Source organism: Atheta coriaria, unplaced genomic scaffold, assembly GCF_025399875.1.
Source record: "Atheta coriaria isolate IRGN ID8LTWV9N9 unplaced genomic scaffold, Caltech_Dcor_3.1 hic_scaffold_7_pilon, whole genome shotgun sequence".
Classification (NCBI taxonomy): domain Eukaryota; kingdom Metazoa; phylum Arthropoda; class Insecta; order Coleoptera; family Staphylinidae; genus Dalotia; species Dalotia coriaria.
Window position 1 is genome coordinate 1936500 of NW_027045449.1, and position 22998 is coordinate 1959497.

The following is a 22998-nucleotide window of genomic DNA, read 5'->3' on the forward strand; positions in this document are numbered from 1 at the left end:
CTGAGTGTGCGTCGATTGGTCGAATATTCGGCTGTGTGCGTTCGTCCTGCCGCGGGCGGGTCGCGATTTTCCTTCAGTCGGAAAAGCGCTCGCGTCGCGAAAGCTCTCCCGTCATCCTGTCGCATCCTGCGCTCGCTTGCGAAGTATAGTGCCAGTTTAAAGTTTTCGCTCTGTGCGCGCGGCATTAGCGTTTGTGGTTTGAGTTGAAAAGTGTAATCAATAATAATTAAATTGGAATTCAATTACGAGTGTGTAATAAAAGTGTTTACAAGAAAGAAAAAATTGTTTTTAAAATTTAATTGTGAAAGAAAATATTTTGGTGAGTACCTAATTAATTAATGCGTATAAAAGGTTGTGTTACAAGGTGTAAATTACACTAATTTATACACGAAGGCTTGAATTGAAATTTATTTCGGGAAGCAATTATTAATTTGAGAGCGTGGTGAGAGTCATGTTGATTATTGAAGTTGACGCGGTTTTGTCTGCGGCTGACGTGTTTTATTTACTTCATCGCTTTTAATTAATAATTAATAGGCGAAAATTGGCGAAATTTATTTATTAATATTTACAATTAAAATTCGCGCATTAGTAATATGAGATTAAAGTTTTCGGATTGTTTTATTAGTTTTGATGAGAATAATAAAATAGAAATGAGGAAAATATTAAATATAATCATCAAATTAATTTGGATTTATATACCTATCATACATAAAATATTTTATTTTACATGTAGTCGAAAAATGCAATTTGATCGCTAAAATATTTTTTGATATTGCTGTAGGATTAATTTCTACATTTAATTATACAAATTAAATAAATTTGGACAAAAATTCGTGTAATTTTTTAGAAAACAACATTTTTTACATAAAAACCTTTTTGGAATCATTAAATATTTTATTTTAAAAATCACATCAATTTGGACTTCTATCTAAACTCAATCACGAAAAAATACAAAATATCTGATTCCTGGAATGTGTTAAGAGACTGAATGTCGAAATCTACCCAATTTTGCGCTAGTATCTTTCTAACGTCTGAAACCCGGATAGTTTCACTAGTCGCATTGTGCTCGGCAGGTCAAGCATAATTTTACGGAATCAAGTAAACGAAGAGAAATACCCACTATTATTATTGGCCCGTACGGGTCCTAAACCCGAGACCTCGCGGTTTCCAAACAAGCATTGATCAGAGCCTTTTGGTTACAACCCATCTTCGGGTCAGTTCCGGAGTTTCAAATACTTTAATTAATTAATTACTAATTATATACTTCCCATACATTATTTTAAAAATGCAAATACAAAATCAATAAAATTTAAAAGTATTAAAAAACTAGCTTTAACCCGCGGCTTTGCTCGCGAATATCTAAAATAATGAAGTTGCTCCCGTACGCGTCTGTAGTCACAGAAGAAGTAACAATGAAGTAGAATGGCGGGAAGTTTATAATGGCTGAAAGTATAGTCTATGGAAGTATAGTGCACAGTCTCCATAATGTAGTCAATTGGATTTGATGTTGACGTAGCTGTCGGTAATACAGTGTGATAATACAGTGTGATGGTACTATTGTACTTAGGTTTGAGCTTCATTGCTGGAATGCTAGATGGCGTTAAAGTAGTCAAATAGCCAGATGCAGAGGTATTATTGGCTAAACAATTTCTTTATTTTATTTAAAAATATTTTTTTATTAAATAAAAAGTAGCCTATAACCATACGGAGACCACTAAGAATATGTGTACAAATTTTCATGATGATCGGTTAAGTAGTTTTTGCGTGAAAGTGTAACAAACATCAGGACTTTCGCATTTATAATATTAGTAGGGATTATTGTAAAATTCCTCAAAAAATAGCAAAAAATTACAATTTTTTGAGTGTAATTTAATTTTCCAAATTTCCCCACATCCAATTTTTTCCTCGCCCGCGATAGAACAAATCTAAATATACTTTTTTATACAAATTTATGTGCTCTGAAGCGTTTATTATTGTTGCACTAAATTTTCAATCGCAATAAACATCGATAAACGCCCGCGGCGGGCTGGTAACATGTCCTAGCGGCTCGTAACACGTCGTAACGTATTGTAAAAGTTTCATCGTTATCTTGTCGTTGTGAGCCTCCAACCGCCGTCCCCACGCATGTTTGTACAATACCTCCGCCGCCCTCTTTCGCGCCGATCTCGCAATGAAAACAAGTCCATAAATCATGGATCGAATGAGAGAGAGTTGGGCGAATAAAATTTATGTCCGTCTAATTCGGCCCCGCGCCGGCCTCCCCGCCGGCAACATGTGGTGATCGTCACGCGCCCGGCCGATGTTGATTTAATCGCGCAAAGGCGGCAACGCCGGCGGCGGCGGCGCGATAAATATTTATTCGAATGCGTGTGTTTAATCAACATGCGGGATGCACTTTGTAAAATGTCGAATTTGTGTGAAAAGCGCGCTGTAAACGCGAAATTGCGCGTATTTTCGATGATTTTAACTGTTTAACGCACTTGCGAGGCGCGAAATCTCATCAGACAAGTGAATTTTAGGTATTTATCATGTAAACATTTCAAATTACACCGAATTCAATGACTTTTAGCTTTAAAAGCCAAACTTATAACCTCAAAACGTTAAATTTTACATATTTTACGTAAAATAACAAAAATTAATTATATATTAATTAATAAATTCATAATTTTGATCGTCCTTGTCAATATTTACTTGTAGAAAAAAGAATTTTGTTTTTATCTTTAATAGTTTCGGAGTTATAACGAATTTTACTTAAAAATGTCGACTGCAGCGCCACCACGGCACATATGACAACCACAGACGTTGATTTTCTCTGAAAATATCTTTATTCACCCGCAGAATATGTGGTATCTCCATTATGAGATAACAATTTACTGTAATTTGCAAACAATGGATTTGATTTTCTTTGTAACGCGATAATTTACTTTGCCCGTACGTTTTCACGTGAATAACCTCAAACAAAACAATTATCATTCAATTTTCTACCGTTTTAACCTATAAAAACGTCCATGCTTGTTTAATTTACAAATATTAATATTTAATATTTTCCTTTACCTTTTTTTATGTATTCCACAAATCTGGAATGTCAAATTTTATATTTGCATTCTTTCCGCATGGGTTACGAAATTGTTTGCCGTTGGCATTTCCCCGTAAACTAATAGCCACTTTGCGCATTTCCCAAAAACGTGTGCCTTAGGGATGCGCGGAGGAGGACCGCCACGACCGCTTAACTCCTAACGCGACGTGGAACGCTATTAGCACGAACTTTGTGCGATCAGAGTGCTCTTGGCTACCCGTTATGCATATAATACCTTGCTGTCCTTACCACACAGCGCACACACCACTGCAATCTAAACTTGTTGCTGCAGTGCGACATGAATTTTAGGTTATGAATTTGTACGCCTTCATTTCTAGTGGGAATTAACGCCGACTAAATGAAAATCCCCGCGATGCTTAGAGGTTAGAAATGCAAATTTGACAATTATGCAAGTGAAGTGGAGGACAGCGAAGCTTAGTTGAGTTTATGGTAATGTAGGCAACCATACTTTCATATGCAGTTGTATAAACTCCTAAAATTGACTTTTTAAAAACTTTTTTCGAAAATTTAAACAATAAAAACTATAATAAACAAAATAATTCGTAACGTAACTTGTAGTTATTTAAATTCTCTTTCTAATTATACTATACTCAACTCTACAATAAAAATCAACCGAGTTATAATAATTTAAACATAAACATTCAAAAAACTTGCAATTATTTACTAATATGTCACTGGTATTAACAATAAAGTACATTACACTTAATAATACAACAAAACAAACAATTTACTATAAATTAAATCATCCTACCTTACGCATCTCGTACTAGAACATGAAATAATTCTGAAATAAAAAGAAACAAGACATGAATATAAATCACACACTTCTTGTTTGTAAACAAAGATTAAAATTAATCGAAACTCTGCTGTGACTCTACCAAAACCTAAATCTATGGGCTAAATCATCCGGCGGTACAAAATGGGATTATTCATTTAATAATAAATAAAGTTACGCTTCCGCTCTAATTCGATCCGTGATTAATGAGTGTAATTAGTAATTAGTAATCAAATCGTTAATCGTTACCTTCGGATCCATCTCGTAGAAGCACTTGACCGTCAACCAGATTGTTTCACACTCATCTGCGCCCGGATTCACTTTAAATTCAATTTTTATTATAATAATTTACGTAGAAACAAAATTTTACACTGTTTACCTTTCGCCGCGCACGAGGTGACTGTCGGTTCGAGATTAGTTCTTACCTCAGGTGGTAGAACACCAAGCATTGCCTCGGCATCGAATCGGCCATCGTCCGTAATCTAATCAAAACAAAAAACAAGAATATCGAGAATAAAACTTGCGATTTCGTACTGCTAGCGCCCTCTAGCGGCGTTAAAATATACTAACTACTTAAATATTAAATTGTTTGTTTACCATTGATGTTTCTTCGAAAATACAACGTAAATAACACTTTAAAGCCTTCTCTTCGGAAAATACGCCTTTCTTCGCATCATCGATGAGACCTACAACCAAATACATAACATTTAGTTTCAGGATTGTTTATTTTTCGTGTGTAAACATAGTTTACATTACGCAATTATTTTGTACACATATAACTCAACGGAAACTCGATTCGCGTGTTGTATAATTGTTTGCCGCGAGCATTATCACGAAAACTGATAGTGCCGAAGGGATGTGCTAAGTCTAAGACTTCCGGTTTACACTATTAGCACGAACTGTGTTATCACATAAAGTTATTGCATAAACAACGCGAAATTCGAGTACGTGACAAGTGTGTCTTTTACAGTTTGAAGTAGAAACAATATAAACTTGTTGTAATAAGTTTGTTTGATTGTTTGTTACTCAGAAATGTATTTTATTGAATATTAGTTATTAGTTGGGTTTGAGTATGATTGATCTGCGTACTTTCAGCGACAGAAGTTTCGCCAACGCAATGCGCGTGCAGGACGTCGCCCATTTCTCGAAGGGCTTCGGGAACTTCAGCTCCCATCTGTAACAAACGTATAATTAGATTTTTGGAGTTGAATAATGGGTTAATTTGTTGAAAAAGTAAAATTTTCAGTGTTAAAATTCGTTTTTCACTACTTTTTATTATAAAATTCTGTGATTCAAACTTTTAAAGTCAATTAAACATTGTTTTAACAAAGATTAACGATGGAAAGTTATAGAAAATAAAGTAATAACTAATTTATTATTAATTTCTGAAGAAATAATTAAAATAACTCTTATAACTTCTGAGATATTAACAAAAAATGAATTTTTATTTTAAAAAATTTACCGCAAATTGTGATAAAACACAAATTAATAAAACTATCCACATTGCACTATACATTATACTTTATTTACCACAAGATTAACCACTGTCTCTATATGCAAATGACATAAATATTAACAATTCGTATTTATATAAGTCTAAAACATAAAAATAAAAATGTTTAGCATTGATACAATATAAAAATACAGAAATCTCTATATTTTACAATATATAATACGTTATTATAATTTGTAATTGGTAAATCATAGGTTTCGATTTCCTTTTGCGTATGTTTAGTGTGCTGGAAAGTATTCACTTTAGTTAATTTCCAGTTGACTAACTGAATAACAAAATAATGAACGCTCATTATGTTTATTTGGTTGCCTACGTGCGTACGCTCAATTTCCACTCGGTATTTATATTGCATTGCTTAAAAAATAAAGTAATTCTGCAAAGAAAATAATTAGACTTGGCAAAAACTAACAAGTTAATGATTCTCACGTCTGGATCGTGGTTTTTGTAACACTCCATTGTCAAGAAAGCTGATTCGCAATCATTTGCACCTTCTAAAAATAATTTAATGTAAATTTAATTTTAACACATTGTATATTAGGTATATTAATATATAATACTTGTGCCTTTGCAACTCATACGACTTGAATTATACTTTTCACGTAGATGTGGAGGGAATGCCATTTCATGTTTGACGACGTCAACGACGCCATCACCCCACTAAAGAGATTTATTTTTAGAATATAAAAGTATTTAATTACATTAACATTGATGTACACATTCTGCCACATCAATTTAAATGCTTACAACGCCAAGTTCTTGGAAGATGCACAGTAAATAGCATTTATAGTGATTCTCTTCTTCGGTTCCTGTTTCAGGAAAAATTAAATCTCTTGCTTTTGCCACAGTTTCTAAAAATAAAAAATAAGTAATTAATTTTTGGTTCAAATATTTCACGCTGTTTTGTATAGATGGCAGTAGAGTATTCAACGCTGTCATTTTTGTGAGTTGTACGTACATTACAGATTTCTTTCTTTTTTTAGGTTATTTTTAACTTGGGGCATAATTTCAAGTACATTTTACTAGTTTTTATGATTAATCTTCTTAAAATGCTTTTATTTCTGCAAATGGCAAAGTTGTTGAGAGTGCACAGAAGTTATTACCACAATTACTTACGAAAGAAAGCAAGTTCAAAGTTTTAAATGAATTTAAATTTTGAAGGGTTTATAAAACTTTTCTTTTTAGTTTTTAAACTATGTTTTTAGTTTTCATGAAAATTAGTTTGGAAATATTTAAACTTTACGAATTTAAGTGAATATTTATTACCATTCAAAGTTTTTATCTGTTTTAAAACATTTAGTAAATTGCAAAGAAAGCACAATTTCAATTTAAATATATTTGGAAAACTAACCTTTGGAAACTGGCACTTTTCCAATGCATTTTTCCGAAACAACATTACCGATTTCCATGAATTCCTCCGGCACATTTTTCCAGGACTAAAATAATTAATTTACGTGCTTTTATTCATGTATATATAAAAAAATGTATAAATTACATTCGCTGCTAGTAGACAGCAAAAAAGTGTCACAAGTTTAATTAAATTGTGTCCGCACATTATCGCGTTTATTGCGCGACAAGTTTAAATTAAACGTAATAAAACTTTTCGTTATTTAGCTAGAAATAAATGTAATCGAAATCGTATTCGTAAGTCTTTTTGATACTATTTATATAAATACAAAATGCTGTGGTGTAGAAGGGTTAAACGGTTTTTAATTTGTGGTTAAATTTAGATGAATAGAAAACTGCAAAATGATTATGAATTAAACTGGAAAAGAGTAATAACTTATTACTGCGGAAAGAAATTGTATATTTTTATTTTATTATTTTCTGATTCGTGAATTTAATGAAACTGAAACAATAACAGTACACGTGTATAATTTTAAGGCATAAAATTATTATTTATATTAAATTTGAATAGAAAACAATATATTATAAACAATTTCAAACACGTGCGAGGTTTTAACGTTTATATTTACTAAAATTATGAAAATTTTAAAGAAAAAAATAAAGATTTTTACGTTTTTTAGGTTTTTTATTTAAATTAAATGATTAACAATAAATAATTTATATAAATTAAAATATTAAAATCATTTAAATGATATCTCGAATTGTAATCGTCTCATCAGGTTTGCCAGGAATGTTTAATAGATGAAGAAATGTTTTTTCTATAAAAAAATCAATAAAATTAATAAAAATCACAAAAATTTTAATTTTAAACATTTAAGGAATAAATCTGTACACTCACGTCTTCAACATGTTCCAAGAAGCAGTGCATCATCTTCCAGACAGAGTCAACATCGTTATCAGCACCTATTTTAACAAAAACGCAAAACAAATTCATATAAATAAATAAAAATGAATAAAAACTGTGTTTACGAAAATTTTCAAGGATTCTGAAATGGTAATCCGATCAGAAGTGTAATTTTTACTTACGTTCGTTCTTGCAAGCACGCAGAGGCTTGTTGTAAATCTCTTGAAGGCCTTCAATCAGTTTATCAGCGACAGCATCGTCGAAAACGCCATTTTTGAACTGAAAAAGCGCAATAAAGTTAATAAAAATCATATTTTACAATATTACATATTAAATCCCTACTAATATCATAAATGCGAAAGTCCTGATGTTTGTTACACTTTCACGCAAAAACTACTAAACCGATCATCATGAAAATTTGTACACATATTCTTAGTGGTCCCCGAATGGTTATAGGCTACTTTTTATGTAATAAAAAAATTATTTAAAAATTAAAATAAAGAAATTGTTTAGCCAATAATACCTCTGCACCTGTCTATTTGACTACTTTAACGCCATCTAGCATTCCAGCAATGAAGCTCAAACCTAAGTACTATAGTACCATCACACTGTATTATCACACTGTATTACCGACAGCTACGTCAACATCAAATCTAATTGACTACACTATGGAGACTGTACACTATACTTCCATAGACTATACTTTCAGCCATTTTAAACTTCCCGCCATTCTACTTCATTGTTACTTCTTCTGTGACTACAGACGCGTACGGAAGCAACTTCATTATTTTAGATATTCGCGAGCGAAGCCGCGGGTTAAAGCTAGTAAATAATAAAAATCATGTTTAAAATACTAACAACACCGGTGTGTACGAATCCACAATGAATGTATGGCTTGTATTTGGCTTCATCGTCGGAACCTTTAGCTGGGAGCTCAGTTGCGGCGCGTACTTTCTTGATTAACTCTAAAAACAAATTTATTAATTTTCTAATTACAACATAATAAAAATGAGATATTACCAACTGGTGTGTTGGTTTCCTTGGAGCACTTTTCCATAACTTCATCGGCCAAAGGTTGGAATTTTTCTGGGATGGTCCAGGCCTATAAAATAATAAAATTTGTTTTCCATTAGTTTTTCATTAATAACTTGCGAATAAAAATAGATAAATCAATTATTTTCATAGAAATACATTTATTATTAAATTCTGCATTCAATTATATTGAAATTTTACCGGAAATTAATTTATATACTGAGTAATCAAGAAAATTATACAACAATTTAATTTTGTACAATTTTATAACAAATATTACTTAATTTACTTATAACTTTTTTAATAATTATTTTAAAAATGCATTGTTTACTTAAATACGTTTAAAAAATAATAGAAAATTATTTAAAACAAAAATAATTATTAATTTTCATGTAGTTAATGAGTAATTAATTAATTATTACAAAAATAAACATTTTTTATTACTTACCAAAGCGCAGGCAATCACAGCAGACAAAATCAAAGTATGCTTAAACATCTTGAATATTTAGTGGTTGTTTCTATGTGCTTGCAAAGAACAAACTATGCCCAAATCTTCGCACCGCCTGTGTTTTATACTTGCGCGCGCTGCTTGCGTGCGAAGTTAAGCGTCTTTAGTTCTGTAAGTGGTCGAATTACCGTTAATTGTTTTTGGTGTTCGCAAATACACATCGCCGATTTAAAAAATATGGTGTCATTTGTGAGATAAATTGAACAAGCACTAGATGAACGAAAAAAAAAACAGATTTTAGAGTTGAACAACATCTACACAATCAACGAGCTGAAATCAAGGCCAGAGAGTCGAGAGAAGAAAAAACTCGTGAGTCGTGACCCGCACACGCGCTTTTTGATTTCAAGAGGAAAATTTACATATTCAATGCTGGTAATGAATCGGTGTCAATCAATCATAGCGATCTGAAAGCACTCGAGCATCTAATCCTAATGAATACTATCAAGGTGTATAAAAAATAATGAATATATTTATTTATTTATCAATTATTAATCTAGTAGAGTTCAAATTGATTAAAAATATAGTTTGAGGTTATTTTTAGGTAATTTCTTAAGTGTATGCAACCAAAAGTACAAGATGTGATATATTGGTTGCATACTTTTAGGAGAATCATCAAATAAAAGCATTTAAAATATTTATTTAGTTATTTATTTAATAATTAGTGATTTTAATAGCGTTCTAAGCAAAAAAATATTGTTTTTAGTTCATTTTAGGTCATTTCATAAGTGTATAAAACTAAAAATACAAAATATGACAAAATTAGATGAATTCTTTTAAGAAATTGTTCAAATAATAATATTAAACGTATTATTTAATGAATTTATCGATTATTTCTCCTTGAAACATTCAAAATTAAATAAAAAATTAATTTCAAACAATTTTTTAGACCAAATTATAAGTATATGCAACCAGAAACACATACAATGTTACTTTGGTTGCATACTCAAAGGGTAATAATAAAATAAACATATTAATTATTAAGTTTGAGTATTATATTATTTATTGTGCATTTTTCATTACTTCTAATATTCTAATACAAATTGCAAAACCCGACAAACAAATATTTGCGATTCATCTATCCGCCCACCTTTAAGACGTAATATAAGTACGAAGAAGGCGCGATGCGTGTAAATTGAAACATTTTCCATGCACGTCACGTGGCATCCTGATTCCTGCGGCGGTCGAGATTAAATTTAGAAATGCAATCTGCAACATCGCATCTTCCACGTGCTGTGTTGATGTTCATCCGTACGATTTCCCATTATGTTATCGACGATATGCGTTAATTTGTTTGCGGCGCCTTGCAATCAAGTGAATTCATTAAAACTAATAATATACGTAGCCATTTTGTTTGCTGCACTGGTGGACATCTTATTTTCGTTTATATTTGGTTGCATAACTTGTTCAGGGCAAGTCAAATTTCTAAAAATAAATAATTTTAGTTTAAATTAAGTAAAACTAATTTTTGATGATTTTTTTTTAAACTTACGTCAAGAGTTTTGTCGTAAACACATTTTGTCAATTTGTAGGCCAATTCGTGTTGTTCCGGATCGTGCTCAACTAAAATTGTCAATTATACACATAATTACCGCTTATGTAATTGTTTATGAATTGTTTTTACCTTCATCGATGCATTCCTTCACTGGTTTCTCAAAAATTGGAAGTAATTTCTCGGGAATGGCCTCCATCAAGGCTTCAACGTTCACTTTTCCACCTGGCAGCCACTATTTATTACATAAATATTAAATTAAATTAAAAACAACAAAAATTTGTGGATTTAATTATTATATGCAACCGAGTATTCGTTTTAAGACAATAACACTACACTTGCTGTGAAGTAATGTTGGTTGCAGTTACTTGGATGCACGTGACGCATTCGCTAATGATTTTAATTAATTTAAAGGACTTTACCAAGTTTTCTTCGTCCATGATACACTTCAAGTACATTTTGAAAGTCTCATCAACAGTGAATTGGCCTTGCTTGGCGTTATGAATGTGTGTTTCGTCCATGCCAGTCAACCCAACACACTTTGCGCGCAGCGCCTTCCACTTTGGATCGTTAAAGTCGCAAGAAACAAACTAGAACCAAACAGAAAACAAAAATAAAAATTAAAAACTATAAAATCTTAAAATATTAATAAAACTCACCAATGCGCATTGAATGAAAAGAGCTGCAACCAAAAATGCCTTCATTTTTGAGTTTATGTAGCTGGTAGACGTATTTGTTGATATAAGTTGGTAAATGCAGATACAACTGATATCCCTGAATGAAAAAATTCTTTATTTATACTAAAAACTAGCCCCATATATGCTCTTGATAATAATATGTCATTTTTCTCATTAAATTTTATTTGTGGACAAAAAGGTATGTCACAGGCATTAAAGTTAGAAACCCTCAATCACATTGTGTGTTTTTATTTTTAATGAAGCAATTAAATTAACGAAATGCTTGGTTTTGAGGTTTTAACCACACGTTTTTTACGTTCATTGAAGTAAAACTCATTGAATGTAATGTAACAATGAATGCAACTTAATATAACCAGGAATAAAGCTATTATTAACTAAATATTCCAGTTAAATTAATATATAATGCCCTTTTAAGTAATTTAATAATAAATTATGTTTTCTTAAAGCTTAAAGTCAAAAGAAAAGCGAATAAACGCAATATTGTTATATAGGCAACCAAAACAACATAAAATCTTTAAAAATACAATATTTTTGTTACAGATTGTAATTAATACTTATTATTAATTAAAACTACGGATGTATTAACAACAAGATGCTCGACGACCAAGAAAAATTAGAAAACAGACGAATAGCGTATGAAAAATGCCAAAATAGCACTTATAGTAAGTCAATTCTTACACATAAATAAAAATAACGCAAAATATATTGATTTATTGACATTTATTCCACAGTTGAAGGCTTTTGTCCACCTGTAGTCACACAATTCGAAGGTTTACATCACTGCTGGGAAGCGACCCCTGGCGGGACCGTCGTAAGTGCGCCATGTCCCAAGCTACCCACATTTTTGGAACACAAATTGATGCATAAAGAATGTTGGCCGAACGGCACGTGGTTCATTCATCCAAATTCAAGTAATTTCGGCCATTGGACAAACTATACTGAATGTATCGCTCAGGATAAACTAGCAGTAATTATTTTTTCGTTAAATTTCTACTAAAATACAAAAATCTTAATTTTTTAATAATTTAGTTTCATATGACCATAAATCGATGGTTTGTCATTGGATACTCAATATCTCTAGTGGCGTTGATTATCAGTTTAATAATATTCCTCAGTTTTCGGTAAGTAAATAAAAATAAAACCTCAAACACATTGTGTATGTGAAATGTAATATTTATATGAATATTTGGTTGCATATGTTACAGCACATTGAAATGTACACGCATCCGGCTACATATCCATTTGTTTCTGTCGTTTATAATGAATAATATAATGTGGTTAATATGGTACATTGAAGTAATCCCGAGATCCAGTGAATTGCGCAGTGAAAATCCGGTAAGTCACAAAAGCACGTATCCGTATATATCAATCACCATAAACAAGCATTGAAAGTTGCATATGTTCAGCATAAAATAGTTTTCCTCTTCTTTTTTGATGCAAAGTGTTAATAGCAACATAAAACAAGATTGGTTTACGTAAAAACGCCGCACTGACCAAATACTTCAAACGGAATCTGTGAAATTGATGTTTTTCGGACTCATGGAGACCCTTGGGACGTATTCTTTGCTGGATATTTGTTGGAGTCTTTGATCATGTTGGTCATTCGTAATTCTGTTTATTTCGTTTTTTATTTCCTGCGTAAAATCCACAAAAAGTGAATTTTTTGATGTTTTTTATTAAAAAATACGTTTTTGAGATGTTTTTGTTATTCATTTTTAATTTATAATGATGTTTGCGTTGAATTTTTTGATTTTATGAATTATTGTCGAGAAATATCAATTTGTCCTAGTGTTCGTCCTTCGAGGAAGTTATTACGCGGCGCAATTTCGTTTCGGTCGTTCAGGTTGTTCAATCAGGCGCGCCGGCGAGCCGGGGAGGCATTTAACGATGTTCACTCATCTTTACTCTTGACGTTGATGAATATAATCCGGAAAGTCCAGCCACAACCGCGTATTTTCTTCCATTCAGGTTTTGTGCGCCATTTTAATAATATTTAATGAATTTTCAACACAAAAACGCATAATTTTATCCAAAATTAATTTGTTTTATAGTTTTTAATAATATCTAAGCGTTAAAAACAAAATAATGCTTTTATTTTCGTTTATTTTAAAGTTTTTTAGTAAATTTAATCAATAAACCGCCATTTTGAAGTTAAACTACAAAGTAACACTGATCAAAACAACTAAAAGAGATGATTCAACATGAGATAAAACAGAATTCTACTTTATCAGTTAATCTCACATCGTAGAACATGCGTGTCAAAGTCGTGGTCGTCCTGGAGTAGATTAAACAGGATGACATCCTTTACGCATAAATTAAACCGACAGCATTGAGTTAGCGCCACAAATTAAAAAAGTTACGCGTAGAACTTTTCCTAATTATTATTTCCCCAAAGCTACAAATGCAAATTTTACAACATTTCATCAAATAAATTGAATTTCCCAATAAAAAGTACTAAAAATATGTCAAAAATATAAAAACGTGTAATGTGTGTTGCCTATGTCCACAATAGTTATGGTGTCAAGCAGTAGAAATCTTTCTGAAATACTTCCTCGTCGCCAACTACATGTGGATGTTCTGCGAGGGACTTTATCTCCACATCTCTTTAGTGGTTGTTTTTGTGCGTGACAACGTCGCCTGGATATGGTTCGTTCTGATTGGTTGGGGAATTCCGTTTGTGGTCATAACTATCTACGCATTTGTACGGATAGTCTACCTACAAGACACTCGTTTGTAAGTTAACCTCAAAAACATAACCTGATTATTTTTATATATTTTTTAAATTTCTCTTTAGTTGTTGGTTATTACCAAGTCCAGCTGTGTTAATCTACAGCATACCGGTGTGGATCACGCTCGCGATATCCTTCAGTGAGTACCTAACCTCAATTACGTTGAAAAGAATTAAATTTTATATACTTTTGATTCGCAGTATTCTTGTGCTACGTGCTTCGCGTGATCGTCAACATAATGAATCCGAACTCGGAAAATCCAGCGCCGTTGCGCGCGAAGCGTGCTGCAAGAGCCACACTGATTCTCATCCCATTGTTTGGTCTACAATATATGCTCATCCCATTTCGGCCAGATTCCGAACACAAATTCGCGTATCTCTACGATTATCTTACAGTGGTCATTACATCTTTACAGGTACCTATAATATTTCGTGTATAACTGGTTGCCTATCGTTAATATAACCCACCATTAAAATATTTATTGGAAAATGGGAAATAGGATTAGGGCAGTGGATAAGTAATTGAATTTTTGTTTATTTTCTTTGGCGTGGAATTTTTCATCCGAACCCTTTTTCGTTTATATACAAACACATACAGTGTGTTTGTGTATCCTAACGAAATAATATTCAAAAACACGTTTGATCTGAAATTAATTTTGTTTTATACGTGATCATGCATAAATAATCTCCAAAATTAATTTTAACGATATAAATATTAAATCCACAGGGTTTGTGCGTTTCGGTGTTGTTCTGCTTCGCCAATCAAGATGTACACCAAGCAATCGCGCGTTGTCTACGCCGGCGACTAAGCATCGGCGGGTGGTCTCGATACGCCGCCCCTGGGGGCGATCATTCCGGCGGTGTATTCATCATCAATAGTTCAGGCAACCGCACAAGCATACGCATGGTATGACTGCAGCGAGCGTCGACCGTGCGCGCAACACCCGCGTGTGGAGGCGGCGGGGGCGGCATGGCGACGATTGAAACCACCGCAAATGGACGCCCGACAACAAATCCGGAATGTATGCAACTTATGCGCTCCAATACCTATGCGGAAGTATAAATAAACCCACAAATAACAGTAAGTTCAATATTTCTAGGTTATGTTATGTTATGTTATATTATTTTAGGTTAGAATATTATACGCATACGCATGATATTCAATATCTTTGCGTTTGCTTTCTAGCATCTTCTTCTCGGCGTCGAGAGTCGTTTGAAAGCGATACTTACGTTGTTGGCGTGGTTGTCACTTTAGTCGTGAACAATGTCAATTAATCATGCCATTGATGACTGCGCACGAAATGATAAACTTGCCTCATTACGCGTTTGTCGCTTTTCATGCGCACGATGACTTTCTGCATTGCTGGCACTCATTTCTAAGCACGTGTATCATTTTCATACGTCCGGGAAGGTTTTGACCCGTGTCCTGACAAAAATAAATTGATTACATTCAGCGAGCTGACAATGCACACGGCACGGCGTAAAAGGACGTCGAGAGATGGAAGCAGAATTTTCAATGAAAACAGATATCGAAAGGAATAAAAGCCGTACACGTCCGGAGAATGCTTTTATCAGCGCATCTAGGTACTACAAAAAGAGAAATAGTGTGTTGAAATCGTAGAAATCGAGAATTCACATAATGCAATCTTAAAAGGTTTCGAGATGTCTACTTTGGCAAACTGTTCATTCGTGAGTGGAAGTGTGCTGACTTGCAAATAATGCGACAAAAGACCAGCGTTGAAATATTTTTAGCGCGAATTGGGTTGCCTATATAAAAGTAAATAAACGCACATTGATAAATTATTAGTTTAGTAATATAATACGTTAATTAAAGCGCTATTACGCACCGGAAGTGGATGTAGAATGTTTCCGCACGCGTGCGTTTACAGAAGAGACGCGGTGGAAAACGCATTTCCATGTAAATTTCACACGTGACGGAATATAAAATTTCACACACGCTCTGAGCGGAGTTTGATAGGTGGGTGATATCCATCGACGATGTTGATGGATGAATTTTGTGCCGTGAAGCAAACAGCGCTTGTTTGATTAGATAAAAGCAAATTGATCGAGTTACTTTTGATGTGAAAACTTAAAAGTTACATATTTAGACAATGAAATGTTCTAATATTATAATTTTACCTTATTACGGGTTGTATTTCACTTTTATTGAATGAAAATTCAAAATTTATAAACAGTTATTACTTTTGAAAAAAGGTTTAATTATTTTTAATTATTTTATTGAATAGTTGTAGATGTTGGAGATAATTATAGAGAATATAATGAGTATTTAAAAGTAACGCGGTAAACAAGTGGCAAAACAATAATTAATCAATTTTTACGTGTTTTACGTGTTTTACTTGATAAACGTAAGCTCGTGTCGTTGTTGTGACGATAAAACAGATTGCGCAAGCGCAGATGTAGACGCCGACTCTCTGAATAGTGCCAATCTATAGCTGACGCGATTAAACTCAACACGTTTGCTTTTTAGTGCTGCTGAAGTCGTAACTTGCAAAGACAATAAGATTCGTATCACCTAACTCGATGATTGACGATGGCACTCGGGTGAAATCGACAAAGCTCCTGCACACACAACTTCTTGCAGTGTAGACGTTTTTGCGACTAGTAACCTAGTACAAATAGTGCGCAACCCAAAATACATCATTAATATGCACATATTATACGAGTACTAGTTAACCGGGCAAACGTTGTTTTGCCATGTAAATTATTTCAAGTTTCTAGATAAATTTTAGTGTAGACAAAAAGTAACTTACTTATTATAAAAAATAGGGGTTGGTGATAAGAAACCAAAAATTTAGGGTTGTATGTATATTTTAATGCCACATTAAAAAAATAAAAACAAAAAATTTCGACCAAAATTAAAAAAAAATTAAGGGTGAACAACCCTTATCACTTAGAGATATGAAGTTACCGATTCTCAGACCTACTGAATACGCATATAAAAATTTTCTTTGAGCGGGATGAAAAATGATTAAATTACTAAAATGGCTATAAAGAAATAGGGGTTGGTAATAAAAAACTAAAAATTTAGGGTTGTATGTATTTTTTAATTCCACATTATAAAAAAAAATAAAAACAAAAAAATTTGTCCAAAAATTTAAAAAAAAGTTAAGGGTGAACAACCCTTATCACTTAGGGGTATGAAAAATAGATGTTAGCCGATTCTCAGACCTACTGAATACGCATATAAAATTTGGTAAAAATCGGTAAAGCCGTTTCGGAGGAGTATGGAAACAAACACTGTGACACGCAAATTTTATATATATAGATAGATAACGCTAACTGCAGCTAACTTTCTACCCTAAAGTTACACTACACTGACTAATCTGTTCGCCGCGTCGATCTTACCCGAACTAGATCGTCAAAATCCGATTACCGATACGAATCTTTTTGTCTTTGCGTTTTTACGTTACAAATAGCGTAAAATCATAGCGTAAAGCATACTCTATTGCCAATATCTGCGTGGTACTGAAGTAATATGATTGGCTCAACTATGAGAGATATGCGTACACTCACGTTGAAAAAACTTGACTGCATGCAGCGAGTATTTTCCAATTTTGCGCGGAATTCACCAGAGTGCAATTATGACTCATCGATCGCTGCTACAAATCTTTTTACTTTCCTAATACTAAAATATTTTCTTTTATTTCCAGCGGAATGACTCATCACAAACATTAAAATAGATCAAAATAGTTTATAAACCTAGCTTTTGCTTCTTAATATATGTAAAACATGCAACACATGTTCAAACATACAGGGAATTAAATTAATTTATTATAAGCAATCTAAATTATTTTTTTGAAATATTTATTTATAAAATTTTACGTGATTTTATTGTATTTTACAATTTTAAATGTTGAGTTAACATGTTTCGCCCTGAGGGCAACTTCATAAATGTGTTTAAATGAGTGTAAAATTGTAAAATCCAATAAAATCACGTAAAATTTTATAAATAAATATTTCAAAATATTACAATGGATTACGTATTCACAAGTGAAAGTAATGCAATCTAAATTATTAATTAAGTAAATAGTTAACGGCAAATATTTATTAAATATAGTAAAATGTTTAAATAGTAAATATATTAACATAATAGTAAAATAATATCCCAATATTATTATTATTATTATTTATTCTAGAATAAAATAAAATAATAATAATATAAAAATACAAAATATATATTTGTACCGTTTGTATGGCATTGTACAAAAAATATATTCTATCTATTAATAATATTTTATGTAGTTTATGTAATTTATGGAAAATGTTATTTGTAAAACGAGAATTTTGTCGATTTGATTTCATCGACTGGAGGAAAATAAATGTATGATGTCAATAAATATAAAATATCTTGTGTTTATATTTCTGTTGAATGATTTACGCGCATTTATATTATATTTTTAGAATTATATTAGATTAAATGAATAGAATAGAATAAAATAAGTCTGTTTTCCGAATTGGATTTTTACATGTCTGCGACATCGATGACGACTATGACAATGAAAACATTAATCATCGTGTAATTCAACTAATGATAATTCATTACAGTGAGTAAATGAATGTCATTTGAAAAGCGTCGTGCGCGTGCTTCCGTCGATTACAAAATATTGAAATATAGAAAGAAAAAAATGGCACACGTGTTAGAAACATGACAATGAATAAAAATATTGTTTACTTTGTATTACGTATGTAAATTAAAAGTTTTAAGCAGTTTGGAAAGTGATTAAAAGTGGTGAGTATTAAAAATTGAATGTTTTACGCATTAAAGTGAAAAAATGAAAAAAATGCGTTTTTTAGGTTAGTATTTAATAAAAACTTGTGGTTTTATACTAAAACCATAAGGAATTCGTGTTTACGTTACTTGAAATTATGATTTACAAAGAATTTTGTATTTGAATAAAAATAATGTCATTTTTGATGTAAAAACACTAAAATTTTATGTTATGTACTAAATATTTACATTTGTAGCGATTATAACCTAGAATATTTTTTCAAAGACATAACATCAATGGTAAAATTTGAAATATTGTTGTAATTATGCAACCCAACATGCCTACAAATTGCAATGCAAATTTCTATAACTTAAGCACGATTTTTCAGCTAATTTGTTGGGGTGCACGTTGCGTTACTACAAAATCATTTAAACATAACACAAGTGAATACAACAGAGCGACGCGGAATTCATATTTAGACTTCAGAAAATATATACTAAACTATATACAAACTATATTTTGTGTGTTTTGATTTTACTTTTAAATTTTTATCCAATACCGCAGGGAAACATGTTTGTTTTGATGTCAACATGATAAAAATGGTTATCGGATAGTCGAAATACGTGCAGATTGTTCGACGCATCGCGTGATCTCACAGATACAGTAGAATCTTGATAACTCGAACCTTGTTAAGTCGTAATCCTCAGTAAATCGAAAAGATATGCTATTCCCTTCCGCCGAACCCCGAACGACGCAGTAACTCGAATTTTTTAGACTCAGTAACTCGAACAATAAGTTATTTCCCTGTGAGGCATTACTCGTACATTTTAATACTCAGTACCTCGAACTGCAAATTCCTACCTCAGTAAGTCGAAGTTCATTAAATAAATAAATGTTCTATGAAATTCTGCCTTTTTATGTCGAAATTTGATGAGTTAACTCTTCATATCTCGAAATTCTTGTTAAGTCGAAAACTTGCTATCTCGAATTTTTTTTGGTTTCCCTTGACATTCGAGTTATCAAGATTCTACTGTACCAACAAACGGGGATTTATTGCAATGAAGTGCATCCTAGCGCCATCTACGCGCAACTCAAAGAGTTAGATTTATACATATTTATTTATTTTCATCAGTTGATAATGCAAATTAGATGTTTAGTTTGTTTAATTAAACAATAAGTAACAACACGTTATAAAATGAAAATAAATAATTATATACGGAGCAACTACGTTAATTTAACATTTGTTTTGATAAAGTAATTGCTCTTTTATAATTTAGTTTCTATTTTATTTCAATTTTACCACATATGGTGTTATCAAATTTATCAGTGTTATTGTTTAAAATTACAGAAAATGCAATAGTATAATTGAAAGATAAAAGTGAAAATTAATGAAAATTTTATCAAATAAATTGAAATTAAATTATAAATGAATTAAATTCAACTATATCTTTTAAACCAAAAGAGATAATCGAACCATTCTTATTTTAAAATATAGAGCAATACAAGAACAATCAATTATATTTCAACATAAACTAAAATAAATTATATTCTAGCAGCAATTTTATAAAATAACTTTAAAAAATAATAAATTCATTCATTTTTTTGTTATCATGCTAAAATCTCATAGTAATTTCATCCATTATTAATTTTTTAATTAATAATTACCAAATTCCTGTGATCTGTCTAATAAATAATTACATTGTTTTAATTACACAATATATAGACATAAAAATAGCAAACACACTATGCCTCAACGTTTAATTAATCCTCTCGTATTTTTACATTCTCTCAAACTCTCAACGAATGTCCGATAATTACACCTCTTGATAATCATAGTCGGACATTAAATTGAAGCAGACACACACACACAACTTAATCAACGACAATCAGCGCAGCGCATCCAATGAGTAGGGATGTTTCTACCAAGTATATAAAAACGATTAATTCGCTTCGGATTATTTACTTATTCTATTGTTTTGCATTTCGAAAGTGAAACTAGTTATATTTATTTAAACCATGGCTTCGTTTAAAACAACAGCGTTGATTGTGTTTGTTAGTTTTGTGGCTTTGAATAATATTAAACATTCTATTGTAAGTTTAAACTAATATTTATTCTAAGAATATGGTTAATATAGTAAAGAAAATAATGTGTTTTAGGCAATTCCGGAAGAAATGTTGGAATTGGCAAATATGTTACATCATACTTGTCAGGATGAAACCGGTGCTTCGGAAGGTAAATATAAAAAAATAATATTTAGTATTTATACTAACTATCAATTTATTATAACACTAATTTTTACTTAAAGTTTGCCTTTACTCGCGTTGATTTTTTTTTATTTTAAGTGAAAAAAATTGGGATTTTTTAATTAAAAAGTATCTTATTATCTTTGCAATAATCTTAAAAATATGTGTGCAAAATTTCATTTTCATTAGTTAAGTAGTTTCCGCATAAAAGCGGAACAAACAAACAAGAAACAAACAAATCCTCTTTTCTATTATTAATATTAATCAATAAGGATGACTGGTTTCATCTCAGTGGTATTTTCAACAGAGTTTAACAGATATAAAATGGAAATAAATACCTCTCATATTATTTATTAATATTATACTATATTATTATTATCTATCTATATATATATATATATAAACGAATTGCTGTTCGTTAGTCTCGCTAAAACTCGAGAACAGCTGAACAGATTTATCTTATCTTGGTCTTGAATTATTCGTGGAGGTCTAGGGAAGGTTTAAAAGGTGAGAAAAATTCGAATAATTGCCGGGAAAATCCTCAAAACAGCTCTTTTCTATAGAATAAAATTTGACATTGAGATTCAATCATAGTTATAGTTAAATAGTTGAATTCGAGATGGCGCGCTGAAGTTCATTATTGAGAAAACTTTATATGCATAATTTCTTTAAATTAAAATTGCTATTCTTATTGATAGAATTGACTCTTACTACGAGTATGTCTAGAACAAGAGAGTAAAAACGAATTACATTTTTATTAATCACTGCCGGAACGAAGTCGCAGGCAACAGCTAGTTTTTAATAAAATAAAATTTTCTCTCAATAGATGCAATTGTTAACTGCAGAAAAGGTGAATTTGCTGACGATCCAAAATTGAAATGTTATATGCATTGTTTAATGGACCAAATGGCTGTTGTAAGTACAATTATAAACAATTATAAAGTAAATAATAGTTTTAACATAAAAGTGAAATGAATTGCAATTATTATCTGAAATGTATCTTCAAATGAATTAATCCCTACAGGTTGATGACGATGGTGTAATCGATGAAGATGGTATGATTGCTATGATGCCCGACGAGATGAAAGACGTCGCCAATAAAATTATCAGAGGATGCGGAACGAAACGTAAGTAACTAATCCCCATAATAGGATTATTACCACTTTGATAATGTGGAGGCTTAGGTACAAAATGTATTGTAAGCTGATTATAATTTAATAATTTCCACATTTGGATGTTTTGGATGTGAATTCGAAATAATTTACATTGTGCACTGTTTACTATTAGGTGGAGCGGATGTATGCGATACTGCTTTCCAGACACATAAATGTTGGTATGCTGCATCGCCGAAGGTAAGTAATTCAATAATTAATTAAAGTTTGATTCAATTTAATAACTGTGTGATTGCATTTGCTTGCAGGATTATTTCTTGCCCTAGATGAACGAATTTCTGAGATTTCTTGCGATAATTGATATTTTAATGAATTTTACTTAATATCTAGCCAGTGACATGTATTATAGTTAAGCGTAAAATAAAATTAGTGATAACGAATTACTCATTACTTTTTCTGATGATTACACTATTAAATTATAATGATAAAAATGTAAAAGTTAAAAAGTATATAAATTTAGTTTAGATTTGATTTGTTTGGCTTTAAATTCTTCAACATGTTTCAACATGTTCGTGAAATATATTCACTTTATGTAAACAATATAAAACACGTTATCGCGATAGTCGGAATACTTGCGATTCGTTGTATGCATCGCGTGATCTCACCTGAACGAATTTATTGAAAATATGTGCATCCTAGCGTCATCTCTGCTCGCTTCATACTGTTAAATATAACTTCACATAGACACAACTTCACAACTTCTCTATTTAACTCCATGTTAAGTCACGAACACCAACAAGCAATTTTACCACCACGCAAACAAG

General features: G+C 31.6%; 5 protein-coding genes across 5 annotated transcripts; 2 read left to right on the plus strand and 3 right to left on the minus strand.

Moving 5' to 3' along the window:
- The first annotated feature begins 44 nt into the window (after positions 1 to 44).
- On the plus strand, positions 45 to 18466 carry LOC135795850 (calcitonin receptor-like). Its single transcript, XM_065307647.1, has 10 exons — positions 45 to 319; positions 11901 to 12022; positions 12092 to 12327; positions 12390 to 12481; positions 12566 to 12695; positions 13873 to 14093; positions 14155 to 14228; positions 14290 to 14504; positions 14816 to 15169; positions 17760 to 18466. Exons 2-9 carry the CDS (start codon positions 11953 to 11955, stop codon positions 14999 to 15001), a joined length of 1224 nt encoding a protein of 407 aa, XP_065163719.1. The 5' UTR covers positions 45 to 319; positions 11901 to 11952; the 3' UTR covers positions 15002 to 15169; positions 17760 to 18466.
- Positions 3744 to 5743, minus strand: LOC135796229 (pheromone-binding protein-related protein 6-like). Its single transcript, XM_065308160.1, has 6 exons — positions 5335 to 5743; positions 4962 to 5046; positions 4470 to 4558; positions 4252 to 4354; positions 4122 to 4192; positions 3744 to 3881 (listed from the first exon to the last, which is right to left on the minus strand). Exons 1-6 carry the CDS (start codon positions 5386 to 5388, stop codon positions 3864 to 3866), a joined length of 420 nt encoding a protein of 139 aa, XP_065164232.1. The 5' UTR covers positions 5389 to 5743; the 3' UTR covers positions 3744 to 3863.
- On the minus strand, positions 5679 to 11458 carry LOC135795404 (uncharacterized). The gene is made up of 10 exons (XM_065307084.1): positions 11322 to 11458; positions 11085 to 11252; positions 10795 to 10897; positions 10663 to 10733; positions 6878 to 6928; positions 6734 to 6818; positions 6130 to 6233; positions 5943 to 6042; positions 5812 to 5876; positions 5679 to 5758 (listed from the first exon to the last, which is right to left on the minus strand). The coding sequence occupies exons 1-10, from the start codon at positions 11364 to 11366 to the stop codon at positions 5741 to 5743; spliced, it is 810 nt and encodes a 269-aa protein (XP_065163156.1). The 5' UTR covers positions 11367 to 11458; the 3' UTR covers positions 5679 to 5740.
- Positions 7488 to 9196, minus strand: LOC135796228 (uncharacterized). Its single transcript, XM_065308159.1, has 6 exons — positions 9114 to 9196; positions 8654 to 8735; positions 8492 to 8598; positions 7816 to 7912; positions 7628 to 7692; positions 7488 to 7547 (listed from the first exon to the last, which is right to left on the minus strand). The coding sequence occupies exons 1-6, from the start codon at positions 9159 to 9161 to the stop codon at positions 7524 to 7526; spliced, it is 423 nt and encodes a 140-aa protein (XP_065164231.1). The 5' UTR covers positions 9162 to 9196; the 3' UTR covers positions 7488 to 7523.
- Positions 18467 to 20748: 2282 nt separating the features above from the next.
- LOC135796700 (general odorant-binding protein 83a-like) lies at positions 20749 to 22614 on the plus strand. Its single transcript, XM_065308828.1, has 6 exons — positions 20749 to 20909; positions 20976 to 21051; positions 21889 to 21977; positions 22087 to 22189; positions 22350 to 22414; positions 22483 to 22614. The coding sequence occupies exons 1-6, from the start codon at positions 20835 to 20837 to the stop codon at positions 22498 to 22500; spliced, it is 426 nt and encodes a 141-aa protein (XP_065164900.1). The 5' UTR covers positions 20749 to 20834; the 3' UTR covers positions 22501 to 22614.
- The last annotated feature ends 384 nt before the right edge of the window (positions 22615 to 22998 follow it).